The sequence below is a fragment of the Chiloscyllium plagiosum genome, unplaced genomic scaffold (assembly GCF_037043375.1).
Source record: "Chiloscyllium plagiosum isolate Xiang-an unplaced genomic scaffold, Cpla_swu_hap1 HiC_scaffold_10, whole genome shotgun sequence".
NCBI classification, from domain to species: Eukaryota; Metazoa; Chordata; class Chondrichthyes; order Orectolobiformes; family Hemiscylliidae; genus Chiloscyllium; species Chiloscyllium plagiosum.
This window is the reverse complement of record NW_028270148.1, coordinates 18,150,864-18,177,540: the sequence shown is the minus strand read 5'-3', so window position 1 is coordinate 18,177,540 and position 26,677 is coordinate 18,150,864. Positions and strand designations below refer to the sequence as shown.

Genomic DNA, 26,677 nt, shown 5'->3' with positions numbered 1-26,677 from the left:
GTTCTTGACAAGCAGCCATTTTTTGATTATATTACATGCCAACAGATAAGTCAAGAACAGTTCACATTTGAGCCCCCAGTAGAAAAGAACTTTGCAAGGGAAGCACAGAGGGCAGAAAAATCAGTGGCAATACTGGGATCTTTTTAATTAAATGAGTAAAGGTACTTGGGGTTCAGGGGTATCACTCCTCCTAATAGTCAGAGGCTGTGGGTTCAAGCACCGTTCCAGGAATTTGACCTGGACTGTTACTGAGGGTGTGCTGCACTGTCCCAAGATGCCATCAAGGAACTCTCATTGAGATGTTAAACCAAGTCCACCCACCCTCTCCACTGGATGTAAAAGAACCCATGACACTATTCTTAAAAACAGCAGGGAAAGATATCCACCATTCATACATATTCATCATTTACTGCCCAATATCTGGCATTCAGCATGTTCAGGGCAGTGACCAATAAACTTTGATCGTAAGACACAGGCGCTGAAGTAGACCTTCTGTCCCATTAAATCTGCTCTGAGAACATGGCTCATTTGATCATCTTCAACTCCATCTCCTTGTCTTTTTCCCCTTAACCCTTGATTCCCTTACTGGTTAAAAATCTTTCTATCTCAGCCTTGAATATACTTAATGATCCAGCCTCGATAGTCCACTTTGATAAAACATTTTACAGATTCACTGTCCCATGAGAGAGGAAATTCCCCTTCATCTCTGCCTTAAACGCCCTCCATTCCGAGACTTTCCCTCTCCTTATCTACAATATCACTCTCTCTCTCTCGAAGGATCCTCTATGTTTCTATAAGGTCTCCTCTCATTCTTCTAAGCTCCAACGAGTACAGGCTCAACTTCTCCTCGTAAGATAGTCCTTCTAAACATGGTATCAGCCCAGTGAACCTTCTCTGGACTGCCTCCAATATCAATACATCTTTCCTTAGATAAGGAGCCCAAAACTGTTGTGATCTGACACATGCCTTGTATAATGTTATCGAGACTTCTGTATTTTTATATTCAAATCCCTATGAAATACAGACCAAATATTTCTAGAGTTCTAAATACTAAAGACATCAAGGAACAGGAGGATGCAGATATATCGAGTAGGAGATGAGTCATTATCTAATTGGATGGTAGAGCTGGGTCGATGAGCCAAATGACCTACTCTTCTGATGTTTCAAGTCAACATCACCAAAGTAGATTATCGAGTCTTTATGAAAGCTATCTGTGGAAGCTTGCTGTGTGCAAATTGGCTGTCACATTTCCCACATTACAACAGTGACTGCATTCCAAAGGCACCAGATAGATTCCACTTTATTTTAAGAGGTCCTGAGGTGCCAATGTCTCCCACTCAATATAGTATATTGGACACAACTTCTCTAATGACAAGTCTCCACCTTCAGCTGCACCTCCTCAAAATAAAGAGAGATTGCACACGATGAGGAGACCTCACAGACACTGGCACTCATACCCCAACTGTGTCTTTGTCTTCATTACCTGGACTAACGCAATGTTCCAAATGCTTGGTCATTCCTAAGCAGGCAGTGGGGATCTCACTGAGGCACATCAAGTACTGAACAGTACAAAACAGGCAAACTCAGTGTGGTATTCAATGGGAAGTCAGTCCAGTGACACATAAACTCATCAATGTTAATAAGTAAATTTGAAACAGGTATGTACTGATCCATATTTGTATTGATCCTCTTATTGTTAGTGTTTCGGCTCTGCTAACTGCTCAAATTTATTTCCTGTGTCCTTCATTATATTCTTGCTCGGAATCTCTCTCTATTTTGATTTCTGTTCATTTCAAATGTGCCTCACCTCTTATTGATGTTTGCCAAAATTAACTGTGTTAAATTAACGTGACAAAAATTAGGAAGGAGTGTCACAGAAGGTATACTAGAAGGAAGGATGAACAAGATGCATCAACTGATATTCAGCTGAAGCAGTATTCACTTGAGAAATGTGAATGAGCTGCTCCCTTGGTCGAGCCCAGTTCTGCTGTTCACTTACTCTGACAATGGTGCACTGTGTTTGTGGGAAAGGTCATCCACAGGGCACACTGCAGTAGCTTCCTCCCCACTTTCCCACCACCACCTCCTTCAACCCTTATGGGGGTCGGCCACGGAGGAAGATTTCACCCAGAGAGTGGTGAGCCTGTGGAAATCTCTGCCACATAAAGCGGCTGAAGTCAAAACACTGAACATTTTCAAGAAGGTGAACAGATATAGTTCTTAGGGATAGAGGGATCTAAGGGTATGGGGAGAAAGCAGGAATAGGGTATTATGTAGGATGAGCAGCCAGAGCAGGTGCCAAGGACTGAACGGCCTATTCCTGCTCCTCTTGTCCATGTTTCTAGCCATCTCTGCAGAGGGACAAAAACAGCAAAGTCATCAGGACATCATCACCTCAAAGTTGCCCTGCAAGTGACACGGCATTCAGACTGGGGGGGGTCGGGTGCATTGAATTATAATAGCGAAGAAGATGGCTATGCGGGCTACAGAGGGCATCATTGTTCCTTCTAATGTTGATGCTGAACCAATATTCTGCAACTCCTAGCCAATGGCATGGTGGGGTGTTACTCCCTATCCGCTTTCCCAGGGCAACCAGCCCAGTTGATGCAAGTCACTTCCCAGAAACAAATTATCCACAAAGCAGTCACTCGACTAAACATGGAAGGAGTGGATTGCCTTATGAGGAAAGGTTAGACAGGCTAGACCTGTATCCTTTGGAGTTTAGAAGAGTCAGGGGTGACTTAATTGAAACATGTAAGATGCTGAGGGGTCTGGTGCTTCCTGTTGTGGGAGAATCTAGAACCAGGGATTATGTTTAAAAGTAAGGGGCGCCCATTTAGAACAAGATGGGGAAACCTCTTTTTTCACTCAGAAGGTTGGAAGCCTTTGGAATTCCCTTCCTCAAAAAGCAGTGGACACAGGATATTTAAAATGCTTTTGAGGCAGAGAGACTGCTGATTACCAAGGGAATGAGAGATAATTGGGAATTTGCAGGAACGTAGAATTGAGTTTAAGAACAGATCAGCCTTGGTCCTTATAGACTGGTGCAGCAGGCTTGAAGGGTCATGTGGGCTACTCTCATCTGCATGTTCGCAAATTCAACAATGATGGGTGAGTGCGCTTGGCTGGAATTAATCTGCCCACCTGGTCTCAGGGAGGGCCACAGCAGAGGCAGAGGCATGAAGTGAAACAGCAGAATGTGACTGCAGGAGGAAGCACATCATCTGGAAGCCAGCTGGATAGAGTCTCTCTCACATCGAGAGTTAAAAGGGAAATGAATAAAGACAGCTGGGTCAGCAGGCAGCAAGGTTGCTGAATCAACAGTCTTAGTGGAGCCACTGAGAACACAAGGCACAGCCAATAGCAGTGAATGGCATCGACTGGCACCACTCAGTGTGGCCTCGGGTTATATGGCTGCAGGCTGGGTCTGTTCTCAAGTACAACTGAGGTTCTGCTCCTCATCACTGCAGGGCTGTGTGCTTGTAACCCTTTCATTGCCAAAAAAAACCATGCATCAGCCCTTAAACTGTAGCCCACTTCCACAGAACCCTCAGTGAAGTAGATGATTAAGTAGAATGTAAAGGTATGCCTGGAGACCAGTATTTTTCTACTGGTCAATCACGTCACATATTCCTCCTTGATAATTCCCCTCATCCAATTCCCCACTAATGAAGTCCTCTACCTTGCAATCATCCCACAGAGCTCTTGATCGATATCATGGGATGGGCCATTATGGCCCAGACTGACAAGGTTTGACTGAATCCCAGTGCAGTTGGTGACTATGCTTCGTCAGCTGGTAATGCAGCTCCTTGGAGAACAGCGAGAGACATTCCATCAATGTTACTAACCCTGACACCATCTACTGACTCTGGTAAAAAGTACATGTATGCAAGGACAGGTCAGCGCTGCCTGGAAATAGACTCACACACCAGTGCAGTTCTCACATCTCTCCCCACACTACACAGGCAACCTAAATGAGTCCAGGACTGAGCCCTCAGAGAAAGAAAGAACATTTCGGAAGTTGCAGCTTGGTGACAATGACAATGACATTTGCACAAAACAAATGTCACGGTGGCACAGTGGTTAGCACTGCTGCCTCACAGCGCCAGAGACCCGGGTTCAATTCCCGCCTCAGGCAACTGACTGTGTGGAGTTTGCACGTTCTCCCCGTGTCTGCGTGGGTTTCCTCCGGGTGCTCCGGTTTCCTCCCACAGTCCAAAGATGTGCAGGGTCAGGTGAATTGGCCATACTAAATTGCCCGTAGTGTTAGGTAAGGGGTAAATGTAGGGGTATGGGTTGGTTTCGCTTCGGCGGGTCAGTGTGGACTTGTTGGGCCGAAGGGCCTGTTTCCACACTGTAATCTAATCTAATCTAATCAATAAAAGTATCAGACGTAGGGTTCACTTCCAGTCCAGGGACCTGTCCCAAGTACCTGCTTCTGCCATTCTGAGTGGTCTGATGTACTTCAGAAAATCACAAACAGAATAGAATTGTATAACTCTTAAAAAAAAGTAGAAAAGAAACATCAAAAATCTGCAACATCATGGGAAGTGTTTGGTCAACGGGTGCAAAAATTGTGGGTTGAGTGTGTGGTGCTGGAAAAACACAGCAGGTCAGGTAGCATCCGAGCAGCAGGAGAATCAACATTTCAGACATAAGCCCTTCATCAGGACGCTGTTCTTTTCCAGCACCACACTCTTGACTCTGATCACCAGCATCTTCAGTCCTTACTTTCTCCAAGGTGCTGGATACCTGTATTTATGTATTTGGACACACAGGTGTGTATGCTGCTGTCACGCATGTATCTGTGCATGCATATGTGAAAAGGAGTGTGCGTATTTGTGTGGTGTGTGCATGTGTGTCTATCTGTACTTTATATAAATGCTTGTGCATATGTGTGTGTATACCTACGCATGAGAGTGTCTATGCAAATATAGATTTGTATATATGCATGTGTCTATGTGTGTGTGTGTGTCTCAGCATGTATGTATCTATCTGTGTACAGGTATATTTGAGAGTAGGCATTCACAGTGTATGTCCGTGTGCGTGCATGCATGTGTATGTGTGTGCATTGGAGAAAGTGTGTCCCTACCTTCTCATTGAAGTGTGTTGGGAAACAGTGGGGAAATTTAGTGAAATAGTTAAATAATGTTAACTTCCCCTGCCGCTGATACATTAATGCATAATAAATATTTCTGCTCATGCTGCTGTTTGCACCCTTCTGTTCTGTGACTGGACCTAATGAAGAGAGTGGAGCCAAATTATGTGAGGAGTACTTTTCCATTTGGCATGTTGTTTAATGGTTAGCATGGTTTAATGTCTGACTTCTCCCTCTTTTGCCCTGGGCAGTATTCTGTTTTGATAAATGTATACTTTCAAACAAGACTAGCTGTAGAGTTAGGACCAGCAAGGGACTGGATTGGTACAAGGATCGGAAATGCTTTCCTGTGTGAGAGGCACAAATATCAGCTAACAGCAAGCAGTGACTGGAGACTGGAAAACGGAAAAATTGGGAAATGGAAAATGCTTAGCAGTTAAACCAGTCATGTAAATAATAAAGGAACCATGTCCAAGTGACCTTGCTCCTCGATGCTTTCCTGACATGTGTTTCTGGCACCAGCCCTTGCAAACCTTCCCTCCATCCTCTGCAGAGCTGCCACATCTATTTTACAATATGGCAAGCAGAATTGGTCACCGCACTCGGTGTGGTCAATCCACAGTTCATTACACGCTTGGCATCAGCCTTCCAACTTTTCATGTCTGGGCTCGAAAGATACGCATTAATTAAAAGAAGGCAGCATGGAGGGTGTTAAAAAAGCAAGTTTCGCCTCCCACGAGTCATAGAGCTGTCCGAGGAAGTAACAGGAGTGGGATGAGAAAGGAAATTCCGTGGGTTTTGTCATGATTAGAACAAGGTCAGCCAGCTGGACCTCATAGAATGGGGCTGGTAACCTGGTCCAATTAGGGAGCCCCGGCTGACAGGCATAAACAGAAGTGTCAGAGGTTCTGTTCACTCTGAGAGCTGGCTCTGAGGGAGCTGGATCAGTATCAAATCCTGTGCATGTGTAAATAAAAGGTGACTTGGTGATGGGATACCAGCCTCTGTGGAGTGATCTCAGGTGTTGTAACAATGAACTTTCTAAAGGCCTTTCAGAACGTTGTGGGAAGTAAAGGAGTAAAATGTAAGACACCTTCCAGAAATATTTGCATCATCTATAACTTCAGGTGAAGTGCCTGTTGACTGGAGGTAGCTAGTGTTGTACTTTTGTTTAAGAAAGTTTGTAAAAAGAAACTGAGTCTGACTTCACTTATGGGTAAATTGTTGCAGGTATAGGATTTATGGACATTTAGTGAGGTAAACATTGATTTGGGATAGTTAGCATGGTTTGGTGTGAGGAAAATTGTGTCTCACAAACTTGATTGAGCTTTTTGAGGAAGTTACAAAAAGATTGATGATGGCAAAGCAGTAGACGTTGTTTATATGGATTTTAGTAAAGCCATTGAGAACGTTCCACATGGTAGATTAATTAGTAAAGTTAGATCACATGGGATTCAGGTTGACCTGGCCAATGGGATACATAATTGGCTTAATGGCAGGAGACAGAGAGTAATGATGGATGGTTGTTTTTTGGACTGGAGGCCTGTGACCAACCATGTTCCACAGGGATCGGTTCTGGGACCTCTTTTGTTTGTCATTTATATAAATGATTTAGATAAGCATATAGAAGGCATGGCTAGTAATTTTGTGGATGACACCAAAATTGGTGACATAGTAGACAGTGAAGAAGGTTTTTGAATATTACACGGGGATCTTGATCAAATGGTTTAATGGGCTGATAAATGGCAGACGGTGTTCAAGCTGGATGAATGCGAGGTATTTTATTTTGGCACAACAAACAAAGATAGGGCTTAAACAATTAACAGTCGGGCCCTGGACAGAGTTATAGAACAGAGGAATCTACAGGTGCAGGTACATAATTCTTTGAAGTTTGCATCACATATAGACTGGGTGGTTAAAAATGCATTTTACATGCTTGCCTTCATTGCTCGGTCCTTTGAGTATAGGAGTTGGGAAGTCATGTTGAGGTTGTACAGGACATTGATGAAGCCCCATCTGGAATACCGTGTCCAGTTCTGGTTAGTCTGACATAGGAAGGATATTAGTAAGCTGGAGGGGGTTCAGAAGAGATTTACCAGGATGTTGCCGGGAATGGAAGATTTGAGTTATAAAGAAATGTTGAATAGGGTGAGACTTTTTTCATTGTAGGAGGTTGAGAGGCGAACTGATAGGAAGTTATAAAATAATGAGAGGTATACTTGGAGTTAACGGGGGTTGTCTTTTTCTTAGGATGGGGGATTTTAAGACTGGGTAAGAGGAGAGAGATTTAAAAAAGACACGAGAGGCAATTTTTTTACATAGAGGGTGGTTCGCATGTGGAATGAACTTCCTGAGGAAGTGGTAGATGTGGGTACAATTGCAACATTTAAAATACATTTAGATAGACAGGTGAATAGGAAGGGTTTGGATGTATATGGGCCAGGAGCAGGCAGGCAGGACTAGTTTAGTTTAGGATTATACTCAGCATGGACTGGTTGGATCAAAGGGTTTATTTCCATACTGTATGACTCTAACTGTATAAAAAGCCAAAGGGACTAAGATGAAGTCAATTGGAGCACAGGTTTCATTGGCAACATTGGTTTAAGAATGCTCCTGAGTGATGGCACCACTGGGAATGCGGTGGCAGTTACTGGTATTACACCCCTTTGAGACCAAAGATTTCCAGGATAGAGGTGAGGGATGGGGGGGGGGGGGAAGGGGTAAGGAGGGTGGGAGGGGTCTCAATGGGCCCTTCTTCTTGGTGCCTCATAAAACAATGAACAGTATAGCACAGGAACAGACCCTTCAGCCCACAATGTTGTGCTGAACATGATGCCAAATTAAACTAATCCTTCTGCCTGGCCTTGGTCCATATCCCCCCATTCATTGCATATTCATGCACTTGTCTAAACATCTCTTAAATGCCCCTATTGTGTCTGCCTCCACCACCACCCCGGCACTGCATTCCATACTCCCACCATTCTCTGGGTTATAAACTTGCCCCTCACATCTCCTTTGAATTTTGCCCGTTCACCTTAAATGCATACCCCCTAGTATTACATATTTCAACTCTGGGAAAAAGATTCTGACCATTAACCCTATTTAGGCATCTCATAATTTTTATAACATCTGCCAAATTTCCACAGCTCCAGAGAAAACAACCCGAGTTTTTCTAGTCTCTCGTTACAGTCATACCCTCTAATCCAGGCAGCATCCTGTTAAACATCTTCTGCACTTTCTTCAAAGCCTCTACATCCTTCCTGTAATGTGGCAACCAGAATTAAATGCAATACTCTTAAGTGTGACCTAACCAAAGTCTTATAAAGCTGTAATATGACATCCTGACTCTTGTACTCAATTCCCCGACCAATAAAGGCAGGGAATTCCTTCTCTGGGCAGGGAATTCCATGGATTCACAACCCTATGGGTGAAGAGGTTCCTTCTCAATTCACTCCTAAATCTGCTCCCCCTAATTTTGAGGTTATGTCCTAGTTTCAGCTGCCAGTCTAAACATCCTTTCTATGTCTATCTTATCTATTCCCCTCATAATTTTATATGTTTCTGTCAGATAGCCCCCCCCCCCAGTTCTTCTAAATTCCAACGAATATAATCCCTATCTACTCAGTGTCTCCTCATAAGCCAACCCCCGCAACTCCAGAATCAACCTCGTGAACCTCAGTCAGAATGCCTTTTAATATGGAAACCAACATCCCTCCTCAGCAAGCCCACAAATCCACAAGCAGCCCCACACAGATTCGCCAGTCATGGTCTCTAGGTGACAGCCCAGCCCCCTGCTGAGTCCATATCCACTGCAGAAGGAGATGGGTCTTGGGCAAGCATTAACTACCTACTTTAACAGCCTCTATGGGCAGCAGTTACTCAAAGCCCTCCGCTTCTTTCTTTCCCGCCGTACCGACCAGTACCCTTCCACTGACACCCTCCTTCGACTGACTGAACTGGTCCTCACCCTGAACAACTTCTCTTTCCAATCCTCCCACTTCCTCCAAACGAAAGGAGTAGCCATGGGCACCCGCATGGGCCCCAGCTATGCCTGCCTCTTCGTAGGATATGTGGAACAATCCATCTTCCGCAACTACACTGGCTCCACCCCCCACCTTTTCCTCCGCTACATCGATGACTGTATCGGCGCCGCCTCATGCTCCCACGAGGAAGTTGAACAGTTCATCCACTTCACCAACACCTTCCATCCCGACCTCAAATTCACCTGGACAGTCTCAGATTCCTCCCTCCCCTTCCTCGACCTTTCTATTTCTATCTCAGGCGACCGAATCAACACGGACATCTACTACAAACCGACCGACTCCCACAGCTACCTGGACTACACCTCCTCCCATCCTGCCCCCTGTAAAAACGCCATCCCATTCTCCCAATTCCTTCGACTCTGCCGCATCTGCTCCCAGGAGGACCAGTTCCAAAAACGCACAACCCAGATGGCCTCCTTCTTCAAGGACCGCAATTTCCCCCCCCGACGTGGTCGACGATGCCCTACACCACATCTCTTCCAATTCCCCCTCCTCCGTCCTTGAACCCCGCCCCTCCAACCGCCACCAGGACAGAACCCCACTGGTCCTCACCTACCACCCCACCAATCTCCATGTACAGCGCATCATCTGCCGTCATTTCCGCTACCTCCAAACGGACCCCACCACCAAGGATATATTTCCCTCCCCTACCCTATCAGCATTCCGTAAAGACCACTCCCTCCGTGACTCCCTCGTCAGATCCACACCCCCCACCAACCCAACCTCCACTCCCGGCACCTTCCCCTGCAACCGCAGGAGGTGCAAGACTTGCGCCCACACCTCCCCCCTCACCTCCCTCCAAGGCCCCAAAGGAAACTTCCATATCCGCCACAGATTCACCTGCACCTCCACACATATCATCTATTGCATCTTCTGCACCCGATGTGGTCTCCTCTATATTGGGGAGACAGGCCGCCTACTTGCGGAGCGTTTCAGAAAACACCTCTGGGACACCCGGACCAACCAACCCAACCACCCTGTAGCTCAACATTTCAATTCCCCCTCCCACTCCACCAAGGATATGCAGGTCTTTGGACTCCTCCATCGTCAGACCACAACAAAACGACGGTTGGAGGAAGAACGCCTCATCTTCCGGCTAGGAACCCTCCAACCACTAGGGATGAACTCGGATTTCACCAGTTTCCTCATTTCCCCTCCCCCCACCCTGTCTCAGTCAAATCCATCAAATTCAGCACCGCCTTCCTAAACTGAGATCTTCTTCCCGACCTCTCCGCCCCCACCCCAGTCTGACCTATCACCCTCACCTTGACCTCTTTCCACCTATCACATTTCCGACGCCCCTCCCCCAAGTCCTTCCTCCCTACCTTTTATCTTAGCCTGCTGGACAAACTTTCCCCATTCCTGAAGAAGGGCTTATGCCCGAAACATCGATTCTCCTGTTCCCTGGATGCTGCCTGACCTGCTGCGCTTTTCCAGCAACACATTTCCAGCTCTATGGGCAGCAGGCCTTCCACAAGCCTGGGGTGCAGGCAAGAGGTGGCAACATCTCTAGTTACCATCCTCTCCCCAATTAAATATCCCCCATCACCAATCTCGCCACGGATGAGGAGGGCACAAGATCCCATTTACATGCACATTATTTACCAGAGCTTTCCTCTCTTGCCTCACACAGGAAATATTACAGTTTGATGCACACAAAACCCAGCAGAGGATTGGCACAGGAAGGGGAGATAATGGGGATCATTATCCCAATAATTTGGGTTTGTATGTGCATGTTTGTGTCTGCAAGTTTGTGTATGTTTGTGTCTGTTTGTTTTGCGTTTGTGTGTGTTTCTATGTGTATTTGTGTCTGTACATTAGTGTTTGTGTCTGTATGTGTGTTTATGCTTGTGTCTGTGTTTGTGCCTGTATGTATTTGTGTGTATATTTATGTCTGTTTGTTTGTATGTGTGTATGTGCCTGCATGTTTTTGCCTGTATGTTTGTGCGAGTGTTTGCACCTGTATGTTTGTATTTGTGTGTTTGTGTTTGTATGTTTGTTTGTGTCTGTATGTTTGTGTGTGTGTTTGTGTTTGTATGTGTGTGTGTGTGTTTGTGTCTGTATGTGTTTTTTGTGTCTGTATGTTTGTGTGAGTGTTTGTGTCTGCATGTTTGTGTCTGTATGTTTGTGTGTGTGTTTGTGTTTGTATGTGTGTGTGTGTGTTTGTGTCTGTATGTGTCTTTTGTGTCTGTATGTTTGCATTTGTGTGTTTGTGTCTGCATGTTTGTGTCTGTGTGTGTTTGTGTCTGCATATATGTGCCTGTATGTTTGTATATGTTTATGTCTGTACGTTTGTGTGCATTTGTGTCTGTATGTACATGCGTATCTGTAGGTTTGTGTGTGTTTGTGTCTGTATGTATTTGTGTATCTATAGGTTTGTGTGCGTGCTTGTGTCTGTGCCTGTATGTTTGTGTGCATGTTTGTATGTTTGTTTGTGTCTGTATGTACGTGTGTATCTATTGTTTTGTGTGCGTGTTTGTGTCTGTATGTGTGTCTGTGTGCATCTCTGTACATATGTGTTGTGTGTCATGTGCCTTGCAAACACTTACTGGGTAGGGATACAGCGTCACACCGTTTGTCCTGGAGACAGACCATGTTCCTTCCAGGTACTGATGGGCCTGGATGGCAACTGAGCTCAGGATGTTGCCGTTGCTGGGGCTGGTGGCCATCTGCAGCCCGGCCTTGGTGACTGAATGCCCAGGAGACCCGCCCTTCTTCTCTGCCCCTCCGACGATGCCCAGTGAGTTGGGTTTGCCGCCATGCTTGTTGGTCAAGAAGCTGGCATAGGTGGTGGTGGCAGCGTAAGCAGCTGGGACGAAGGCCCAGTCCCGAGAGGCCTGCAGGCTGCCAATGTTACGTGAGCCCACCAGCGAGGGGATGTTGGAGAGGGGTGGGGGGGAGCCTGGCAGTGGGTCATACTGCTCCAGCGTGGCTGCTTGCTCCAGTGTCTGCACCATCTGGATGGCTTCCTGCTTCAGCTGATTGAGGTGGGTGGCACAGATATCACATCGGTTGTCACGTTCATTCCAGGCCTTGCGGGTAGTGTTGGGCACCTGCAACTTGTCGTGGATCAGAGCAGAGAAAGCTGGGTCCTGTGAACAAAACAAGGAGACGCTACATGAATAGAGAGAACAGTATACAGTTTCCACTGTTCAACGATCAACAAAGAACCTGTCTTACTTCAGCATCTTAACCCCTCTCAGTTACTGAAGTAGTGAAGTGTCATCACCACAGTAACATGTCAGCCAATCTACACACGGCTGACATGTTACTGTGAATAGCAATGTGGAATGACTGCATCGTCAGTTGCTTTAGGAACGTCAATTGACGGATAAATATGGACCAGGACAGTATGGAGACCTCGGAGAAAGTGAGGGCTGCAGATGCTGGAGCTCAGAGTCGAGAGAGTGTTGCTGGAAAAGCACAGCAGGTCAGGCAGCAACCGAGGAGCAGGAAAATCAATGTTTTGGGCATAAGCCCTTCATCAGCCCTTTTCCAGCACCACATTCTCGAATATTGAGACCTCCCCAGCTCTGCTTCGTAAGTGGTATTCATCAAAATAGCATCACCTTCGTTGACCTGAAAGGGATGGCACCTTGGTTTAATGTATCATCGAAGAACTAGCATCTTGGATAATGCAGCACACCCTCAGCATCAAACACCAGAAAGGGGCTGGATCAGAGTCCAAGCATGTCATTCTCTAAGTAGAATTTTATTACAACTGGCACATCACAAAGTTCAACACATTGCTTACTTGTTCCCCAAACAGTAATATACATAAATAAATATGTATTCACACAGTTCTCTCCCAATTATTTCTTCATTAATAACACAACACCATCAGCTGTTCCCTCTTCCATTTAGGAATCCCTGCCAAACCCTACTCAGTGACAAAGCCCAGTGTCACTCCATGTTGTCCACCTAAATGCTGATAAATCTGGAGGGAGACTATGAAAGGCTTCAGCAGCAACATACAATGTAACAAATTGTTCTGACTTTCAGCTAGATCCTCTCCATCGAGCAGCGTGTATGAACCAAAGAACATTCATTGTCAACAGACATCGCTCCCAATTACTGGTAGTGCATGGGGATCAAGTGGCTCCCCTCATATCAAAGTGAGGGCATCACACCTATTGGAAACAATATGTTGGTCCAATCCAGGCCTATTTACAACACAACAGCAGAACACGAAAATCAGGAGCACAAGCACACCACCTGTCCCCTCAAGACTGCTCTACCATTTGATAATAATCTGACTGTGGCTTCAACTCCACTTTCCACCCTCCCTTGAGTCTCCTTATCAATCGAAAGTCTGTCGACCTCAGCCTTGGATAGTTTCCAAAGCCCAGCCTCCACAGTTCCACGGAAAGGTCACTGGGCTCAGAACGTCAACTCTGCTTTTCTCTCAACAGACGCTGCCAACCCTGGTGAGTTTCTCCAGCACTCTCACTTTTGTTTCAGATTTCCAGCTACCGCAGTCCTTTGTGTTTACTCCATCGTTCTCTGTGGGGAAGCAAATTCCACAGAGAAACCACTTTCTGAAAGATACAAATTCTTTTGTACCGTGTCGCAAATAGAGACGCCGACTTTTAAATGTGTCCCATTGCTCAGGACTCGCTCACGAGGGGAAACAACCTTTCACCACCAACCTCTTGAGTGCTGGAAGCACGGTTACTATCCTTAAGGTGCCATGATCAAGTTGATGTAGGAACAGAAATAGGCCATTCAGCCCATCGACTTTGCCCTGCCATTCAAGAGATCATGGTTGATCTGATAATCCTCAACTCAATATAATTCTCAACTCCTGCGTTTTCTCCACAACCCAACTCCCTTATTGATTAAATAAAACTAATTATCTCTGCCTTGAATATACTTTTAACAACCCAGCCTTGACAGCCCTCTGTGATAAAGAATTCCACAGATTCACAATCCTCTCAAAGATGAAATTCCCCCTCATCTCTTTCTTAAATGGGTGGCCCATTATTCTGAGATTTTGCCCTCTGAACCTAGACTCTCGGACAAGGGTACAAACTGCTTTTTGTAATTCATGTAAATGATTGGAAGTGAATATAGGAGGAATGGTAGTAAGTTTGCAGATGACACTAAAATTGACGGCAGAGTGGGCAGTGAAGAGGGTTACCTCAGCGTACAATGGGACCTTGATCAGGTGGGCAAAAGGGCCGAGAAACAGCACATGGAACTTAATTTGGATAAATGTGAGGTGTTTTCCGAAGATAAATCAAGGTAGGATTTATACGCGTAATGGTAAGGACTTGGAGAGTGTTGCCAAACAAAGAGACCTTTGGGTGCAGGTTCATAGCTCCTTGAAAGTGCAGTCACAGGTAGACAGGATAGTGAAGGCATTTGTTTCGCTTGCCTTTATTGGTCAGTGCATTGAGTATAGGAGTTAGGATGCCATGATGCGGCTGTACAGGACATTAGTTAGGCTCCTTTTAGAATACTGCGTTCAATTCTAGTGTCCCTGCTACGGAAAGGGTATTGTGAATCTTGAAAGGGTTCAGAAAAGATTTACAAGGAATGTTGCCAGGGTTGGATGGTTTGAGCTATAGGGAGAGGTTGAACAGGCTGGGGCTGTTTTCCCTGGAGCATCGGAGGCTATGGGGTGACCTTATAGAGGTCATGAGGGGCATCGATAGGGTGAATAGCCAAGGTCTTTCTCCCAAGGTAGGGGAGTCCAAAACTAAAGGACATAGGTTTAAGGTGGGAGGGGCAAGATTCAAAAGGAACCTGAGGAGCAACGGAGGATGGTATGTGTATGGAATGAGCTGCCAGAGGAAGTGGTGGAGTCTGGTACAATTACAAAATTTAAAATGGGTACATGAATAGGAAGGGTTTGGAGTGATGTGAACAAAATGCTGAGAAATGGGACTAGATAAAATTAGGATATCTGGTCCACATGGCGAATTGGACCGAAGGGTCTGTTTCCATCCTGTATATCGCGATGGCTATGACTCTATAGCCTTTCCGCATCACCTCTAGGAATCTTGCAGGTATCTTTCATTGTTTAGATTCCATTAAATCCAATTTTTCCTCTGAAGACAGTCCCTCAATACCTGGTCTCAGCCCAGCAAACCTTCTCTGGACTCCCTCCAATGCCAATGTATCTTTCCTTAGATAAGAGGCCCAAAACTGTTCACAGTATTCCCACTGAATAGCAGGCCAGTCCAGAAGCTGACTGGACAGATTCCGTTACTATTTCGCACCTTCCTACAGGCCACTAGGTTGTGTCAAACAATGCTGCGATTCAAAGTCTTCTCGAGCAAAATGAGGGGAAGACACTAAACATGGACTACACCCACATCCTGTGGAGAAATCAGAATAAAATGAAGACATGATGATGATGATGATGATGATGATGATGTGGGTGTGAGCAGCTCTATAATTATAGCCAGGAGGTCAGGAACTCTGAGAGATTGTCGATTAGGCCTGCTGCGAGGACCTTATAAATCTAGACAATTAGGGGTTTTTTTTTGCAAACGAAGCCAAGCTGCTCATTTTGGAAGTGGCCCCGCTATTGCCTCAAATTGTTACTACTTTATGATGGCTGTGCCTCTAACTAATCATTCTGCAGTTCCAACCACCTGGAATCCATTTACTGAAAAGAACTCGTAACCCTGACCTCTGCTCAGAGCACTGAGGCTTGTAAACACTAAACTCCAGCCCCAGGTTTCCGACCCTCCAGCACTGGCCTAGAGTCCCCAGGAACGAAAAACCTATCACCAGATTCAGGAGATTTGTAGCTCATCAAGATCTTTTACTTGAATTTCAGTGAAAATGTTGAATAGTTATTCAATATAGGACACTGGAAATGAACAATGAACTCAGCGGCTTGAAGCTTGGTGGTAATATTGTTAGGCATCAAGAGGCCCAGGTTACCTTCAAATCCCAAGGGCTGAAATTAAAATTCAATTAATAAATGTGGAATGAGAAAGCTAATGGGATGCCATTATCATCTTTTGTTATTAAAAACCTACCTGATTTGTCCTTTACAGAAGTAAATCTGCTATCCTTACTCTAGAATGGGATTGACTTGGAAATGGCCTAAAACCAGATCATTGAGGTACTGAAGCCAATTCAACCTTTTGTGCCCTCACTGGTTCTATTACCTCATGCCAATCTCCAGCCTTTTCCCCTTATCCCTGCACACTATTCCTATCCAGATGATCATCCAATGGCCTTGAGGTCAGAGGTAAGAGTGGGTGGCATGGAGCATGTGTCGCAAGTGGTATGTGTTAGTGAGTTTAGGTAATTCACTTCCATCTTCCTGCTCCCTGCCGCTGAGTCATCAAGTGAAGATGGACAAGTGCCTGCCCATCATGGAGTGTAGTCAGAATGAGTTTGGAGATGTTACTCCACACATTGTCAAACAGCTTATGGGCAGCATGGTGGCTCAGTGGTTAGCACTGCTACCTCACAGTGCCAGGGACCCAGGTTCGATTCCAACCTCAGGCGACTGTGGAGTTTGCACATTCTCCCTGAGTTTTGCATGGGTTTCCCCCCACAATCCAAAGATGTGCAGGTTATGTGAATTGGCCATGCTAAATTGCCTATAGTGCTAGGTGCATTAGTCAGAGAGAAATGGGTTTGGGTGGGTTATTCTTCAGAGGGTTGGTGTTGACTTGTTGGGCTGAAGGGCTTGTTTCCACACTGTAGTTGACACAGTTAAACCAAGTCATCTTCCCTGCAAGTTACAATGACAGATTTGACAAAGAGTGCTGGAGATTAGGAGAGCTTACAGAATTAGGGACAAAAATGCCTTACCAAGTGCGAAACATTTGTGAAAAGGTTGGGTCTTTTGACAATATTTATCTGCAGTATTTATCAGTAACAAATCAGCTATTGAATTCCACAAAAATTTTGGCTTTGGAGTAATAGAACCTAAAAAGAAATACTGCAAGAAGATAGAGCCAACTGTTGCACACGTCTCACCGATCAAGGCACACTAAGGACAGGCAACAAATCTGACCTTGCTTGTGATGTTCACATCTGTTCAAACAATAAAAAAAAAGGTTCCAGCCCAAGGAAAATGGGATTTTGGTGAGTATTTAGAATTGACAATCAGTTAGCCAATGGGTGGGAGCGCATGGGTGCAGCAATGGAGGTCATGGGACGAGATCTCCAGGAATCTATCCTCTCATAGTTGACAACCTAACTTTGGATTATCAAGTGTCCAATTCTACTGAACTTTCCTTTGATCTTTTACCATTTCGGATTCCCCTGCAGTTGAATCAAACCATGCCAAACCTACATTGTCCCCTCCACCCATTCATGCCCTGACCTGCACCCAATCCAGTCCCTGTCAACACTGGCTCCTGGTCAAGCAACACCTCAATCCACTCAGACCCCAAACCCCCGTTCCATCTCTCGGGATTTCTAACCTGTGTCAAGACACCAAATAAATGCAAGTTTTTTTTCCAAGTCATTTTCTCACACCTTGCCTGCTCCACAAACCCCCAACTTCCTCATTTCCTTACTTTTGTCAAGTCCCCAGGTCTACTCCATCCTTTACATTGCCCCTTCCCCATACAAATATGTGCATGCACATAGACCCACACATAAAACACATGGACGCATAAACACACATTCACATATACACATGCAAACACATACAGGCAAGAATGCCCACATGCTCTAACGCACACACATACAATACATTAAATGGTTGTACATAACTCCTTTTTGTTTCAAGTAAATATTTAACTTTGAAACCTCTTCCCATCTCTAGGTGACCTGAGTGCCTGAACTGTCTTTGCTTCCAATATTATTTACTATTCCGCCTTCTTCCACAGCACAGCCACCACCAAACAAGGGGAAAAAGGTGTTCACATTCAGACCAGGCCCTACGGCAGCCATTAATGTTTCAGAGCTCATGATCCCCAAAGTGAGGTTGCAACTCACAGTGTAGAAAGCCCTAACTCTACAGTTACTATCTTATAAATAGTGAGGAGCCAAAGGCAGAGATTTCACCCTTCTCCTGCTCTCCTGGTCACTCTCTCTTTCTTTCTGTCCTCCTTTGTACTCACCATTCTCTTTCTCTCTGTCTTCTTCTCGTGGATCACTTCCCCTTTCACTCTGTCCTGTTCCTCTCTCTCTCTCCAGCAGTTTTTCACTCTGTCTCTCTTTATCTCCCTCTGATGCTGTCACCCCTCCCACGTGTGCTCACACCATCCATTACCATTTCAAACCAGCCAGATTAATGAGGGTTTTGTTAACTGAGCAACTCTGAGGGCTGAAATGAGAACCAGATGCTTCTTCAGCCGCAACCAACAGAGCCATGGGAAACAAAAGTATCTCAAGAAGCCAATTTTAATTATTGATTCGGCAACATGGCAGCTTGAATTTTAAGTGTTAATTATTAAACATGAGATCTATGGATATATGGTATAATGGTGCTTAAAAGGGACATTAATTATGGATGTTGCAATTTTCCCTTGAGGCCTTCCAGCAAAATTGACTAAAATCTCGACTGGGCCAGGTTCCGAGTTAATCAGCCACTGGGTCACACTTCCTTCTACTTTGACACACTGCCTACCTCAAGAAGCAAAGGCCTTTCTCCTTGTTCCAGGAAACACATGCCAACATCCTAGGAAGGGTTGAGAATCTGCATTAATGATCAATTTAACCCTGTCCTGTGCTGGTTTTGTCTTTCTTGGATTAGCTTCTAGAGAAAGTGAGGACTGCAGATGCTGGAGATCAGAGGCCCGAAACGTCGATTCTCCTGCTCCATTGATGCTGCCTGACCTGCTGCGCTTTTCCAGCAACACATTTTTTAGCTTCTAGAGACACAAGTGGAAGGTCTGCTCAGTGGTATACTGCGGAGACTGTGAACAGGTTGACCTTGTTAACTATGTGGTTCTAGGTTGGGGTTGTTCACCTGTGCCAATCAGGAAAGCCTTGGCTGACCAATATAAGCAGGATCTGATGGGTGGTACAGTGGCTCAGTGGGTAGCACTGCTGTGTCACAGCACCGGGGACCTGGGTTTGATTCTAGCCTTGGGTGACTGTCTGTGTGGGGTTTGAATAATCTCCTGTCTGTGGGGGTTTCCCTCCAAAGATCTATAAGCAAGATCTGATTGGTGGCTCAGTGGTTAGCACTGTTGCCTCACAGTGCCAGGGACCCAGGTTCAACTCCAGCCTCGGGGTGACTGTCTGCGTTGAGTTTGGACATTCCATCACTGGCCACCCAGGGGATTTCCTTTCTTCCTGGTGGTGGAATATGAATAAAGATTTCTGCACTTGTAAGCTGAATTCTACCTGCAGACACACAACTTGGATGCTGGGGAATAAATGCCTGCTTGGCGGTAGTGTCAGGGTTTTAGAAGATAAAAATAAACAACCAGGAGACGAAAAGCTTTTGAGGAAGGGAATTCCAAACACTCTGGGAGAAAAATGTTGGCTCATCTTAATCTTAAACTGTCTTCCTTTTTTAAACTATAACCTTTATTTCTAGATTCTCCCACAAAAGGAAAGATCCTTGCCAGAGCCACCTGTTTCATGTTTCAAGTAAGTCACCTCCGTCTCTTCTAAACTCCAGAGGATACAGGCCTAGCCAGTCTAGCCTTTTCTTATAAGGCAATGTGCTCATTCCAGGTACACGAAGTCCCCGGGTTACAAACACCCGACTTACAAACGTCCCGTACTTACAAACCGATCTCCGGCCTCTCATTTTTAAGAATTATGTTTTAAAATCTGAGTTCCGTACAATGTTTCGTCCTAACGAACGGGCGGACTAATTTGCCCGTATCTATTCAGACTTACGCACAAATTCAGCTTACGAACAGTGGAAAAAATGGAACTCGTTCGTAACCTGGGGACTTCATTTATTCACCTTCTCTGAATTTTCAGTTAACCTTCTCTGAACTGCTTCCATTGCATTAACATCCTTCCATTAATTACAGCGACCAATATTCTGCACTGTACATCAGAGTTGGCCTTACTAATGCCCCAAATAACTGAATCATAACCTCCCCGGTCTTGTATTCAATACCTCTTATAATAAAGCATAACATTCTATTGCTTTCCTGATTACTTGCTGTATCTGAAAATGTGTTGCTGGAAAAGCGCAGCAGGTCAGGCAGTATCCAAGGAACAGGAGAATCGACGTTTCGGGCATAAGCCCTTCTTCAGGAATGAGGAAAGTGTGTCCAGCAGGCTAAGATAAAAGGTAGGGAGGAGGGACTTGGGGGAGGGGCGTTGGAAATGCGATAGGTGGAAGGAGGTCAAGGTGAGGGTGACAGGGCGGAGTGGGGGTGAGGGCGGAGAGGTCAGGAAGAAGATTGCAGGTTAGGAAGGCGGTGCTGAGTTCGACGGTTGGGACTGAGACAAGGTGGGGGGAGGGGAAATGAGGAAACTGGAGAAATCTGAGTTCATCCCTTGTGGTTGGAGGGTTCCTAGGCGGAATATGAGGCGCTCTTCCTCCAACCGTCGTGTTGCTACGGTCTGGCAATGGAGGAGTCCAAGGACCTGCATACCCTTGGTAGAGTGGGAGGGGGAGTTGAAGTGTTGAGCCACGGGGTGGTTGGGTTGGTTGATCAGGGTGTCCCAGAGGTGTTCTCTGAAACGTTTCTGGGACACCCGCACCAACCAACCCAACCAGTCCGTGGCTCAACACTTCAACTCCCCCTCCCACTCCACCAAGGAGCACCGCCACTCCCGGCACCTTCCCCTGCAACCGCAGGAGGTGCAAGACTTGCGCCCACGCCTCCCCCCCTCACCTCCCTCCAAGGCCCCAAAGGAAACTTCCATATCCGCCACAGATTCACCTGCACCTCCACACACATCATCTATTGCATCCTCTGCACCCGATGTGGCCTCCTCTATACTGGGGAGACAGGCCGCCTACTTGCGGAGCGTTTCAGAGAACACCTCTGGGACACCCGGACCAACCAACCCAACCACCCCATGGCTCAACACTTCAACTCCCCCTCCCACTCCACCAAGGATATGCAGGTCTTTGGACTCCTCCATCGCCAGACCACAACAACACGACGGTTGGAGGAAGAGCGCCTCATCTTCTGCCTAGGAACCCTCCAACCACAAGGGATGAACTCGGATTTCACCAGTTTCCTCATTTCCCCTCCCCCCACCTTGTCTCAGTCAAATCCATCGAATTCAGCACCGCCTTCCTAACCTGCAATCTTCTTCCTGACCTCTCCGCCCCCACCCCAGTCTGACCTATCACCCTCACCTTGACCTCTTTCCACCTATCACATTTCCGACGCCCCTCCCCCAAGTCCCTCCTCCCTACCTTTTATCTTAGCCTGCTGGACAAACTTTCCTCATTCCTGAAGAAGGGCTTATGCCCGAAACGTCGATTCTCCTGTTCCTTGGATGCTGCCTGACCTGCTGCGCTTTTCAAGCAACACATTTTCAGCTCTGATTGCCAGCATCTGCAGTCCTCACTTTCTCCTACTTGCTGTATCTGTTCACTAGTCTCTTGGGGGTGGCTAGGAATGACCTGATGGATTTATGAGCGCTGGGGGAGGGATGTAACGGCTGAGGTGGGATACAGGCAAAAGGGCTTCTAATTGAGGTATGATATTATAACAGCTGGTAGTGAAGAAGGTTAATAGCATGCTGCCCTTCATAACAAGAGGGATTGAGTATAGAAACAAAGAGGTTCTTCTGCAGCTGTACAGGGCCCTGGTGAGACCACACCTGGAGTACTGTGTGCAGTTCTTGTCTCCAAATTTGAGGAAAGACATTCTGTCTATTGAGGGAGTGCAGCATAGGTTCACGAGGTCAATTCCTGGAATGGTGGGATTACCTTACTCTGAAAGACTGGAGCGACTGGGCTTGTATAACCTTGAGTTTAGAAGACTGAGAAGGGATCTGATTGAGACATATAAGATTATTAAAGGTTTGGACACTCTGGAGGCAGGAAACATGTTTCCGCTGATGGGTGAGTGCCGAACCAGAGGACACAGCTTAAAAATACGGGGTAGACCATTTAGGACAGAGATGAGGAGAAACTTCTTCACCCAGAGAGTGGTGGCTGTGTGGAATGCTCTGCCCCAGAGGGCAGTGGAGGCCCAGTCTCTGGATTCATTTAAGAAAGAGTTGGATAGAGCTCTCAAGGATAGTGGAATCAAGGGTTATGGAGATAAGGCAGGAACAGGATACTGATTAAGGATGATCAGCCATGATCATATTGAATGGTGGTGCAGGCTTGAAGGGCAGAATGGCCTACTCCTGCACCTATTGTCTATTGTCTATTAACCCAGATGCTCTCTTTATTCAAGGGAGTCAAAAATTATTTGGGGTGGGGGGGGGTGAGTCTTAGGCGAGAGAATGGAGTTGAGGCTACAGCCATGATCCCATTGAAAGATGGAGCACATATGAGGGGCCAAACAGCCTTCCCTTGCTCCTAATTTGCACGTGCATAGTCCATGTCTGCAGACTGATTGAGTTGAAGTCAGCCCCATAGAGTCACAGAGTTTACAGCACAGAAACAGACCCTTCAGTCCAACTCATCCACGCTGACCAGACATCTCAATCTGACCTAGTCCCATTTACCAGCATTTGGCTCATATCCCTCTAAACCCTTCCTGTTCATATACCCATCCAAATGCCTTTTAAATGCTGTAATTGTACCAGCTTCTCCCACTTCCTCTGGCAGTTCAATCCATACACATACCCCCTTTGGTCCTTTTTAAATCTTTCCTCTCCCCTTAAACCAATGCCCTCTAGTTTTTGCACTCCTCATGCTGGGAAAAAGATCTCAGCTATTCACCCTATCCATGTCCCTCATCACATAGTCACATTACCCCTCCAAGCCTGGATTATAAATGTCTCGCCAATGAATCTGCTCGTCCAAATATCATGAAAGGCAGAGCCAAAAGATAATGCTGTGAAGCCACTACACTCCTCCGTGCACTCCAGACACCATTTCCCAGAGGTTAGATAGAAGACAGTGGTGTCAATGAAGTCATTTCAAAGGTGCTCTGCAAAGCTTTAACTGACAAGGGCAGACAGCGAGCCACTGAAGTGATCTCAAAGGCTAGTGTCAAAGGCATCATCCTACGCCTGCCACAATCACTTCAAACCTCTATGTTCTTGAACCTCCTCAGTGTTTGAATGAGCTTCTCTTGATCAGGACATGACTGGCTGCTCTAATAAACAGTCTCTGCCTGACCAAGGGTTGTCTCTGATACCCTCATGTGCAGTAGCTGCAGCTACCATCTTGCTCCGAGGGGCCGATACATGGATAGCATTAATTCCCTCCTATAGCATTGTCCCAAAGGTTCTGACACCAATGCATTTTCAAACTCAGTTTAATTGAAGCCTGGAAAGGGATGTCACATGTCATGGCAGCCTGCTACGCCACCCAGACAGTACATAACCCTCACACAACACCAAGTCTTTCCTGAGCAATTCAAACAGGACAATGTCTCGTGGATGGTCAACCAGTGACTCGAATCCAATCACCTCTTGTGGGCAATCCGGGATGGACAATCAATGCTGGAGTGGCCAGCACTGCCCCCGTCCCATGAACAAACAAAAGAAAACATGCAACAAATCAACCATAGGGAATATGAATACCATTCATGAGTCGGAAGAAAAGGAGAAAGACTTGAACTTCCGTAGTGTCTTTCATGACATTGCAACATCCCAAAGCGGCTTTTGAATCAATTTCTTGACATGTAGTCACCACTATAATGTAGGAAGAGTCGCAGCCAATTTGTGCACAGCAAGCTCCCACAAACAACAATTCAATTTGGTTTAAACATGCTCCTTGAGCAGTAAATATTGACCAGGACTTGTCTGCTCCATTTCAAAATAATGGTTTTCACGTTGACCTAACGGAGGAGTAAAAGGCTCACAATTTAACGACTCATGTGAGAGATGGCACCTCAAACAGAGCTGAACCCTGTCAGTATGGCCCTGAGATTGTTCAGCCTCAGTTTTAGCTCAGGTCTCTGGATTGGAACTGGAAAACAACAGTCATGTTCCCAGAAAGTGAGAGCTAACACAGCTGGAAATGGACGTCTTTTCCATATTTACAACCCTTCCAACTGCTGCAGAGAACACCAGGATGGGAGATGAAATGGGAGGATGGTGGCCATGCCCTTCATTTCCTGATGAGAAGAAGGGAAGGTAAATCACTTCTGGTCTGTCCCAAACCCAGGGTTGGAGGGAGCTTATGATCCACCTCATGGCAACTGAGGGATGGAGCAGTTAGTAAGTGAAGGAAGACAGTCAGGACTGCAGATGCTGGAGAGTCAGAGTCGATAAAGTGTGGAAAAGGCACAGCAGGTCAGGCAGCATCTGAGGAGCTAAAGAGTCGACGTTCCAGGCATAACCCTTCATCAGGACTGAAGGATTTATCATCAGGGTCAATCTCTGCTCCGACCCATGCACCCCTAACTCCTAAACCCCAACTCAGACCACACAAATAAACCTATCAACATCATAGGGCAACAAATCACATGATGAGTAAGCTCCCACTGCAGGTGCCACCTTGGATAAATCATATGAAACATACGAACAAGGAAGAAAAGCAGCAACCCTGGCCCTTCAGGCCCACCACACCATTCAATAAGACCATTGCTGATCTGATTTTAACCTCAGCTCTACATTCTCCCATGCCCCACACTCCAGATTCAATTGGCCAACAGGAACAGACAAAGGCCAATTAGCTCACTGAGCCTTCTCACCACTCAAACAGATAGTAGCTGTTTATCTCCAATACCACTGTCTCCATTTCCCTGAATACAGTATGCCTCCAAAAATCTATCAAATTCTATCATGCACATGCTGACTGATTGAGCTTCCACAATACACAATATATACACCATGCACAAATTATTTACAATGTGTGAAGTGTAATATATTGAAAAGCAGTGTTTCAGGAAGCATGTTTTAACAGTGTTGGGTCACATGGCATTTTATCAATGTTCTGTGGGAATACATATAACCCAGATGACATTGGTGAGGCCACTTTTGGAATACTGCATTCAGTTCTGGTCTCCCTGCTTTAGGAAAGACGTTGTGAAACTTGAAAGAATGCAGAAATGATTTTGAAGTCTTTGCCAGGATTGGAGGGTCTGAGCTGTAGGGAGAGGCTGAATAGCCTGGACCTTTTCCCCTGTAGTGTCAGAGGCTGAGGGGTTGACCTTATAGAGCTTTAGAGTCAAGATTAGAGTGATGCTGGAAAAGCACAGCAGGTCAGACTGCATCTGAGGAGCAGGAAAATCGAGGTTTCGGGCAGTAGCCCATCATCAGGAATGACCTGCTGTGCTTTTCCAGCACCACACTAATTTTGACTCTAATCTCCAGCATCTGCAGTCCTCACTTTCACCTTATACAGGATTATAAAATAATGAGGGGCATGATTAGGGTGAAAAGTAAAGGTGTTTGCGTGGGGTTGGAGGAGTTTAGAACCAGGGGGCATATCTTTAAAGAGAGATGAGAAAGGTTTAAAAGGGACCTGAGGGGCAACCTTTCCACACAGAGGGTGGTTTGTACGTGGAATGAACTGCCAGAGGAAGCGATAGATACAGGGACAGTTACAACATGTAAAAGACATTCGAACAGCCTGTGAACAGGAAAGGTTTGGAGGGAATATCAGCAAAATACAGGCAAATGGCATTACTTTAGTTTGGGATACTTGGTCAGATGGACTGTGCTGAATAATTTAATTACTCTAAAACTAGGTTTGTTGCATCTTCAATGACTGATTTATGTTCAGTATTTTGAGTGACCTTGTTGTTATAAAGATACAATATATTTTACGTATTAATGCTGATGTAGGAAGGGAGAGGACAGGATGGAGAAGGAGATCAATTGGCATGCATTCAATACATAACTGATCTAGTTTTATTTGCTGAGGTACTTGCCAGCTAAAGTGGATTGAGGACAACAGCGCAATTAAATCTGCCATCACCCCAGTGAATTATCGACAGGAGGTTAAAAGGGCTGACATGGGGAGAAGGTGCTGCATGATCACAGCAGATTTCAGCCTCTACTTTTAAAGCTGTGGTGTTTACCCAACCCTTCCCCCTCCCCATATGCATTCACTTCATTTCACAAGATAAGGATCCAGGTTTTCAATCTTCTCCTGTTTGCAGGGAAGATATCACTCTCACGCAGGTGAGTGCCCATTGCTGAGTTACTCCCCTCTCTTTGGGAGCAGCTTCTCATCGCCTACAACACTATCAAGTGCCAAGTGTCCCTTAACATCCATATTCAATAAAAACAACTTACATTTACATAGCACCCTTAACACAATAAATTGTCACAAGCCACTTCACAGAATTACTACATGACACTCAGCAACAAAGATGATGCTGGATCTAGTCAAAACTTGGCCAAAGAGGTAGACTTGGAAGTGTGCAAGGAAGAAAGCAAGGTAGAGAGATGGAGCGAGGGAATTCTGGAATTTGGAGCCCAGGCAATTGAAGGCACTTCCATCAATGACGGAGCAACTTTCATTCATTCATGAGATATAAATCTCACTGGTTAGACCAGCAATCATTACCATCCCAACCTCCCCTTGAGAAAGTGGGGAACCATC

General features: G+C 45.8%; 1 protein-coding gene across 1 annotated transcript in view; it reads right to left on the bottom strand.

Annotated features, from left to right (window-relative positions):
* Window positions 1-26,677, bottom strand: part of kif26ba (kinesin family member 26Ba) — a 366,177-nt gene that overhangs the window by 249,473 nt on the left and 90,027 nt on the right. Inside the window, exon 3 of the mRNA XM_087991166.1 lies at window positions 11,691-12,233. Coding sequence (XP_087847292.1) covers window positions 11,691-12,233 — 543 coding nt within the window. The remainder of the gene's footprint in view (window positions 1-11,690; window positions 12,234-26,677) is intronic.